The sequence below is a fragment of the Oryza sativa genome, chromosome 5, assembly GCF_034140825.1.
Source record: "Oryza sativa Japonica Group chromosome 5, ASM3414082v1".
Lineage (NCBI taxonomy): Eukaryota > Viridiplantae > Streptophyta > Magnoliopsida > Poales > Poaceae > Oryza > Oryza sativa.
The window spans coordinates 21,842,579-21,852,263 of NC_089039.1; the positions used below are offsets into that span (position 1 = coordinate 21,842,579).

The 9,685-nt window shown below is 42.9% G+C and overlaps 1 protein-coding gene across 1 annotated transcript; it reads left to right on the top strand.

Moving 5' to 3' along the window:
- The first annotated feature begins 5,695 nt into the window (after window positions 1-5,695).
- On the top strand, window positions 5,696-8,088 carry LOC4338934 (protein TRANSPARENT TESTA 1). The gene is made up of 2 exons (XM_015785256.3): window positions 5,696-6,614; window positions 7,251-8,088. The coding sequence occupies exons 1-2, from the start codon at window positions 5,934-5,936 to the stop codon at window positions 7,737-7,739; spliced, it is 1,170 nt and encodes a 389-aa protein (XP_015640742.1). The 5' UTR covers window positions 5,696-5,933; the 3' UTR covers window positions 7,740-8,088.
- Window positions 8,089-9,685: the final 1,597 nt, after the last annotated feature.

Sequence of the window (9,685 nt, forward strand, 5' to 3'; positions counted from 1 at the left end):
AGCGGAGGGAGCGGAAGAGGGGCGCTCGGCGCGGCTCACGCGCTCGCGCGTGCGGTGCGCGGGCGGAGCGGGGCGGAGGGAGAGGAGGGAGAGGGAAAGGGAGAGAGCGCCGGGAGGGAGGGGGAGATGGGCCGAGAGGGATTCGGCCCATCGACCCCGGGGGAGGCAAACTAGACTTTTGCGGAGGAATTTGATTTGGAAGGATTTGGATTCGGAATTGAACTCGACGATAGATCGGGGATTTGAGATCTGAGATGGCACGGACACTAGATAACAAGCAAAGAAACAAATTTTGCAATTAGGGTTTTTAAGAGATAATTTTCCCGCTTGGCGCCACGACGGAACGGGCGCTACACTAAATTACTTCTTAGATATATAAAAGTAAATTCAATAGAGTCTAAAAGTAATTAACATATATTATAAAACTAACTTAAAACAAAACGGAAGTAATTTTGTCATGACATTATAAGTAAATTCGTTGTAGAGATAAAAATATGACTTTATCTATAAATAAAATTTAATCAGCATATATCAACACACGTAAGTTTAACAATTTTTAAAAGTAACTTCAATGTTAATTGGAAGTAACTTTTGCATGGTTAAAAATAACTCTCTATAAATCTGTTTAATAATCGATTGTTTTTTTCCTTTTATTTTTAGCTGTGTAGTCACGTCTAATAAAAAAGGGCATTCATTAAAGTTACTTTCTTTTTGTTATAAGTTATTTCTATAATATATGTAAATTACTTTTAGGCTTTATTGAATTTACTTTCATATGTCTAGAAAGTAATTTAGTGAAATCTAAAAGTAATTTAGATATATTATAAAAGTAATTTATAATTTTTCATCAAAATATAATCTTGTGGGATCTTGTTATAAAGATTTAATTGTTACGAACATAACGGTATAATCGGATCATAGATCGGATGAGTAGTTTAAGAGAAAATTGTATTTGAAGTATATGTGGATAGTGTCTCTAATAGATGGAGTGGTAGCCGGTTTAGACAAATCAGCTACCACTAGCTGTATAGTCACGTCCATTTATAACCTAGTAGCTAAATATCTAGGCGTTGCTACACTGTTAAATATGAATTATACACATGTTAGGCTGTGTTAGGATAAAAGGGTTCAAAAACTTTCCTTTTAGGCTGTGTTAGGATGAAAAGGGAGTGACTCAACTAGCGCATAATTAATTAAGTATTAACCATTAACAAATTTAAAAAAATATTGATATGATTTTTAAAAGAACTATCCTATAGAAAATTTTTGAAAAAATAACACATTGTTTAATAGTTCGGTAAGCGTGCGTGTGAAAAATGAGAGAGTAAATGTTAGAAAAAGGTGGTTCCAAACGCATCCTTAGTACTGTTAAGAACAAATCAGTTGTGAGGTTTTTAAAACAATTCAACCCTATGGATGTGTTTAGCATAATAAATTTGTATTTTAGAGATGAAATAAGACAATATGCAGAAGGTCTATTCTGTAATTTGTTAAGTACATTGTGTAGGTAGTAAAAAATATACGACAGAGTTGGTGGATGGCAGATTCATTATGCCCATTGATTTTTTTTTTAAAAAAGAAGAGTATAGAGAAGGTATAGGGTTATTGAGGTAAACAACCTATACAAAGGTACCATAAAAAATGTGTGCGCTTCCTATATCCTTTACAAAAGCCTTAAATAAATAGCCATTACATTTTTATAGGGTGGGAGTACTGTTCTATTTTGTCTCTCAATTCTCTCGAAGGTGTGAAAATATATCCACCAAAAGTTCCACGATCTAGCTAGCAAGCAACCGATGGGATAACTTTGTCTACATGTTAGAAGAACTCTTTGCATATATTGTTAACTATATATGGTTACTGGGATTCGAAGCCCTAAACTATTTGTTGCTGGTACCAATCCTATTTGTGCGTATATACTTGTGAAATGAGTGTACAATGGGAGGGGTATGGAAGGGATCAAAGCAAAAAAGCGAAAATTCAATGGTATAGAAGGAATCGAGATTTCGAAGGTATGGAAGGGATTAGGTGAGTTTTTATGAGTACACAGGAGATTTTATCATATATATTCGGCAAAAGAAAAGATTACACCGGCCAAGGAATATTTTCTGTGATTCTCGACCGATTATTTATTGATGCTGACAAAGGACTATAGAAAATAAGATAATTATATATATATAGTCATTTATCCACAGTGCTCACTAGGGATGGCAATTTTCCCCGCGGGGCCGGGTCCCCTGTGGGGGCAGGGGCGTGGCGATTTCAGACCCGTGGGTGAGTCAGGGTCGGGACCCCGTATTTGGGCGGGGAGGGGATGGGGAAGACGTTTCACCCGCGGGTGACCCGCGGAGCCCCGAGGATGCATTTTAGACTATTAATCATAGCATGTTGTAAGCCCAAAAGGCCCATCTGGCCTATCATATATACACATCCAAACCCTAATTTCCCCACCCCTCCACACCCTATCCCCAATCTCATTCTCACCCACCCACCCAGGCAGCCACCATCTCCACGACTCCACTGGCGGGCGGCGGCCAAGGCGCCGCGGCGGCATCAGCGATGGCAGCCAAGGCGCGCGCGGCGGCGGCGGCGTCGACGGCGGCATCGGGCAGGGCACGGGCGGCGGCGTCGACAGCCATCCGCGGGCAGCGGCCAGGGCGCGGGGCACGGCGGCTCGCCTCATTGCCTTCCAGCTCGCCGTCGTCCAGCTCGACGTCCTCGATCGTCGTTGTTGTCAACTCGCTGTCCACCGGCCCAGCTGGGTAGTGTGGGGGCCCGCTCACCCGCCGAGTCCCCTACAGGGACGGGGGCGGGTGACGTTTTCCACCCGACCACCTGCGGGGCCAGGGTCAGGGGAGAAGTTGGGGAGCGGGGGCAGGGGCGTTCCAGCCCAACCCGCCCCCGACCCGTCCCGTTGCCAACCCTAGTGCTCACCATGCAAAGCAGCCCCCTACAACTATGGCTTTCCTCGTTTTTAGGCGGGTTCCACCTGTTTGTAGAATTTTTTTTAGAAATAATATTATTTTAATAGAAAATTGTAAAAGTAGAAGCTGATCAGCTAAAATTGCAAGTTTAATACCCTGTCGAACATCCACAATTCGACAGGGGTACATATCGAACAACCACAATTCAACAAGGTACCTATCAAACTGCGGTTGTCTTCAACAGGGTACCTATCAAACTGTGTTTGTTCGGCAGGGTATAAAAAATACCCTATCGAACTGCCCCTGTTCGATAGGGGATAAAAAATGATAGAAAAAAAAAGAGATCAATCACTATGCGCACTGTACACTACTACTGTGCACCACTGTGCATGCAGACCTATCGAACTTTGGATGTTCGATAGGCCCCCTGCCATGCTCTTTCTTATCCTTTTTCTATTTTTTTAAGTGAACAACAACAACCCTGTCGAACAACTACAGTTCAACAGAACTGTGGTTATTCGATAGGGTGTTAAACTTGCAATTTTAGCCGATCAGATTCTACTTTTGCAATTTTCTATTAAAATAATATTATTTCTAAAAAAATTCCCTGTATGGGGACTTGAGAGCTCACATGATTTTTGGACACAAATTATTCATGGGAGGGTTGGCCTAATGTTTTGGGTTTGGGCCTAGTTAATGATCCAACACACCCAGTAAAGCCCAACAAAAGCATTTCCATTAAAAAATATATTGAGTCAATTTAGCTAATTTGAATATTACAATTTTATTGTGGGTCTCCCAACCCACATGTGTGTCATTGACCTGTGAGTCCTATGGTCCATATATATATCAGTGGTACGTACAAGTCGGAGTTAATCCTGAAGACACATTCTTAATGGCAGCATTAGTTGAATTGGCCTGGTAAAGTATCTAAAAACATTAGTTGAATTGGCCTGGTAAAGTATCTAAAAACAGTAATTTGCAACAATTAATTTCTAATTATAGAAAAAAGTTTAAGGTTTACCAGGCTTGAGCTTTTAAAAAGAAACCTCAAGCCTGCTAACATCACCTGGCTTGGCATACGAACAAGCTAGTTTGGGTGTTTGAGGCAAGGGGACAAACACTTATGTTAGTGTCATAGTGTGCATACTATCCACACTAGGGATGCAAACAGTTGAAAACGATGAAAATGATTTTTGATTGGTCAAAAATTTACATATTTACCAATTTAACTATTTAGTGGCGATTGCAACACTGCGGTGAAAAATTAAAATTAGAAAGAAAAATCAAATGTTCTATATGGCTAGAATGGAAAATGGTTGAAATGGCATATGGAAATGATGCTTGACTGGTCAGGAATTTCCATAGTAACCCATTTAATTATTTAGTGGTGATTGCAACATGACATTGAATTTTTTTTTTAGAAAAATCAATCTTTATATACGGCTAAAATAGAAAAAGGTAGAAAAACTTTTAAGCGATGTTGAGCCGATCGGGAATTTCGGTCACCATTTCATTCGCTTAGTTTATCTCTATATTTCTTAACCATTTATACAACTATTTAAGTCACATGCGCAAATAGAACATAACTTTAATTTCTACGAGGTGACGAGAGCTAACCACGACACGACCAGCAGTGGAGATCAGATCGGGTGGCTGCCCGTGCTCTGCCTCTGCTGTCTCCATTGTCGTTAGTCGTCGACGCATATAAAAATTAATCGATCACCGGTGTGGAGAAGCATATAAAAATTATGCTTCTAGCTAGCTTATAAGTATCGTTTACAATATGCACGCATGGCAGTAAAGTTTTTCTCTTGGCGGTATATAAAATGGGAAACTGTTTTAAACACTTGGGTGGACGTCCATCCGTTTCTTGCATGTCATTTAAATAGTTATGAAAAAATTTAAAAAAAACTGACATGATAGGTTAATATGTAATATATTACTTTACAAACATGTAAGTTCAAATTCAACTTCTACAAGTTGTAACAAAAATAACAAATTTGACTGTGAATATACGTATACTAGTTAGAGTTTAATTTATTATTTTTTTACAACTTGTAGAAGTCGAATTTAAATTTACATGTTTGTGAGGTGATATATTACATATTAATCTATCTTGTAATTTTTTTAAGAATTTTTTCATAATCATTTAGGTGGCATGCAAGAAACGGATGGATATCCACTCGAGATATTAGAATCCATCCTCGTATAAAACAGAGTATACAGGGGTTTTACCTTTCTCCTATCCAAACATCGGCTCGTAGCTGTTTTTGGTAGTTGGCACACGTTTTTTTTTCCTCTTCTTGGGCCACTAGTATACTCGAATTGACCCGACTTGCGCTCCCACTTACGGCGTACTCCTGTTTTATATAGTTTACCAGAAAAGCAGAAACAGAGAACCTAGTATATCCCCCACCCCACCCACGACCACAACACCGCCCGTCGCCCGCGCGGCACCACATTCCCCATTCCCCAACCTTAGCTAGCTACTACTGTCATGCAACGAATTTTGCTCCCCACGCACGCACGACGCGGCAGCCGGATGCCCTGCAGGTTGATGCATAGCTCGCGCGCACGCGCCTGTGTCCACACGCGAGCACGCGCGACGCTCGCGGCGCGGCTGTGTGTGTGTGTTCGCTCGCTTACCTCAGCCAACGCTGACCACGAGCGACAGGATAACCTTCAGAATTCCAAAGGGACAAGAGCACACACATGCACAGCGCGAGGGGCATCATGCATATAAGGGAGAGCAACACCAACGACGCAGCAATCTCTCTTCCATCTCTCTCTTTCTTCCAGACCGTGGCATGCACGGCTTGACACAGACGCTCTCGTACGTCGTCGTCGTCGCCGTCGTCCTCCTCGTCGGCATAAAGCAGTCTCCACTGCAAACCAGCTAGCTGTAGCTCTCAATTCGTAGGTGAGATCGACGCGCATCGCGCCGCGTCTACGTTTGTATATAGAGGGGGAGAGAGGATCGGAGGAGCCGATCGAGCTGAAGTAGGGATGGTGCTGAGGGCGTGCACAATGGTGGAGGGGTCATCTTTCGTCGTCGGCGGCGGCGGCGGCGTGCCGTTCTTCGAGTGGCTCAAGCCGCGGTCCTCGCCGCCGCCGTCGCCGTCCTCCTCGTCGACGACTACGACGTCATCGTCCCTCACCGCCCAACGACAACCGCGTGGTGCTGGTACCATGCTGTGCTTGCCTCTTCTTGGCAGGCTCGGAGAGGAGCCCGTTGATGCTGACGATGGCGGGGCGATGAACAATCCTCCTGTCAAGGAAGAGGTGAGCAATACTACAGACGACTATGCCGGTGTTGATCTCAACATCGGCTTGCCGGCGACGACCGGCGGGGGTAGCTCTGAAGATGCGCCCATGGATGAGGATGAAGAAGACGATGATGACGACGAGGAGGAGGAGACGGAGGATGATGAGGAGAAAGCAGCTGGGCTTGAGGGGTGCAAGGTGGAGGAGAAAGAAAGAGAGCAAGTACATAGCGAGGGATCGAAGTATTACGTGTCCGTGGGAGGAGGGGAAGATCAGAGCAGCAACGCCGGCGATGTCGACGCCGGCGCCGCCTGCCGTGGCCGGCGGTATTGGATCCCGACGCCGGCGCAGATACTCATCGGCCCGGTGCAGTTCGTCTGCCATGTCTGCAACAAGGCCTTCAATCGATACAACAACATGCAGGTGATTGATTGCATCGATCGATACACTACCCATCCATGCATGCATCTTGATTAACTTGGATGTCTCGTCCGTGAGACTCCATGTCCTCTTTTCTTAATTGTTTTGATCCTCTTATAATTAATTAACTATTTCGAGTTCGAGCATCTCTGTTTGGAATTCTTCTTTTCTTTTTAGATGTTGCGTCTTGCGGATGCTTTCAATAATTATGCATCTTAATATTAGTGCATATATACATCACGCGCGTGCATGCTGTGTGTGTACACATGAGAATGCTCAATTGCTTATCTCCTTTTGCTGTTCTTCGTCATTCCCGTTTATACCAAGCAAGTATTTCATGTAGACATGTACCCCACATGACCCGCAAGGAATCCAATTAATGCATAGAAAAGCAAAGAGAAACAAAACCACGCAATTCACATGCCTTTCCTCTCTCTCTCCAGCATGATCAAACCAAGGACAGACACACATACACACTAAACATTAATTAGAACCTGCCTAGAAATTCCATGTTGTGCATTGCACACTGCATGGCTAATTGCAAAGCACGTGGTAATAATTTTCATATGCCATGTACTTATCCAAAGAGATCAACTAAACTAATTTGGTGTGATACATATGCATGTATATGTATTGCAGATGCACATGTGGGGGCACGGTCGGGAGTACAGGAAGGGGCCGGAGTCGCTCAAGGGGACGCAGGCGACGGCGACGCTGGCGATGCTGAAGCTGCCGTGTTACTGCTGCGCCGCCGGCTGCCGGAACAACGTCGGCCACCCGCGTGCGCGGCCGCTCAAGGACTTCCGCACGCTGCAGACGCACTACAAGCGCAAGCACGGCGCCAAGCCCTTCGCCTGCCGCCGCTGCGCCAAGCCGTTCGCCGTCAAGGGCGACTGGCGCACCCACGAGAAGAACTGCGGCAAGCGCTGGTTCTGCGCCTGCGGCTCCGACTTCAAGCACAAGCGCTCCCTCAACGACCACGTCCGCTCCTTCGGCGGCGGCCACTTCCCCGTCGCCGCCGCCGCCGCCGCCGCACATGCGGCGGCGGCGCCGCCCAAGCAGCAGCAGCGAATCATACGCTTCGACGACGCAATGGCGCAAATGCATGGCGGCGGATTAATGAACTAACAGTGTTAATTGTTCTTGATCGTTAGCTAGCTATAGCTAATTGCATGTACACTTCCCCCTTAGTTTACACACACACACACACCCACACAAAATGCAATAAGATTATGGAGCTAGGTTGCCGAGGAGAAGCTAAAGGCAGTGAAGCAGCTGAATTTTCTTCTGGATGATGACCGGAGTTTGCATGCAATCGGGGGACTGACTGATCACATAAGGTTTGTTAGTTACCCGTAGCTTGGTAATTTGCAAGGAAGAAAATTTGTCAGCTTCACAGCCTAATGCTGGTTTGGCAGCCAAATGTATCAATGTATCACTCGTGCATGACTTAATTTTAAGAAGATCTGTTAATTAATCAGTTGTCAGCATCTAATGATTGATCGTTGCTGTTTTTTGCAAGCTTCTCTATGGTTGATTACATTATGTTTGCATGGATCATACGTTTCTTGCAGCATAATGTATGTATGCCCTGTTTCGTCCATATATGTGTTATATATATGTTGTTGTTTTTATGGGTTTATTAATGCACTGACTTGACTGTTCCAAAAAGTTAAATCACACTAATATCTGTCCATTTGGACCATTGTGGTGATATCATTATCAAGGAAACTAAAATGAGATGTAATATATGTTGGTCAAAACCTAGGAGAGGCACTACTGACCATATCCCTGCATATATAGTGTATCGCCAGTAAACAATTATGGATGAGAGTTATCAAATCATGAACTGCTCCCCACCTCGATCAGGTATTTGAATACTCTATACAGATTAATTAATACACAAAAAATCTGAATAGACACTGCAGATCAGGGTAGGTTTGCTTTCTTCAGGTTAATTAATTAGTAGGAAGGTTGATCTAGAGCTACTAACTGCAGACTATGTAGGTTTGGTTTGTTCAGGTTAAAGTAGGAGCTGAGGGTTCATCTTAGGCTATCTGCTGGAGTAGATATGAGGGCCAATGTACATTCCCGATTGATTTCAAATTATATATGCCATTTTTTTAGATTGTTGTACATGTAACCAAAATATCACAACTTAGATGTAAAAAAATGTTTAGATTCATCATTACACTCTTGTTTCACAAAAAAAAACATCACTACAGTCTCCAATATATTCCTAATAATATATTTATAATAAACTATTTAAAATACAAGCACACAGATGGGATTATGAAACAACACCTGTTCAGGAGTATACAACTTTCTTCCTTTCCTGTGGATGCACGCTTGTATGTCGTCATTCATGAATAAATTAGTCTCAAGTTTCAACATTCGCAAAGGCACAGATATTGGAACTTTTGGAAGTCAAGAAAACGACGAATGCATTGCACGCTCGCGGATTAGACATAAATTACGTTAAAGGATAAATTACACAAGGACTGCACTACTTAATTATAATCAGCTATCCAGATTGTGCATGCACCAACAGGGTCCTAAAAAGAGTTTTCAAAAGATATATGCATTTGTTGTGCAGGGAAAATTAGTTAAGTAAGCAGAACGACATGCCCTTTTTCCACAAAGTCTTTTATAGGAGAGGTAGTACTAACCTTTCGACTAAGTCCAACTTTGGGGCTCTTTGGACTCTGAACCAGATCACACGTTACTTGATACATTCCAACCTTGACGTAGTGAGTTGATCTAAGTGGGGTGGTAAAAAAGGCCGAAAGGAGGAAAAAAGTTTTAGAGATCACTAATTGCGTATGTTAGTGCGCTTGGCCAGGTGAAAATGCTATTACCTTCCTCCATGTTAAATACTCCCTCCATCATTTTAAAATGTATAATACCGTTGACTTTTTACATAATTTTTATCATTCGTCTTATTAAAAAAACATGAATATTATTTTTTTATTATAACTTGTTTTATCATCAAATAAAATATAATCTTAACTTATATTTTTTTATACTAAATTTTTGAATAATACGAATTATCAAGCGTTGTGTGAAAAGTCAAT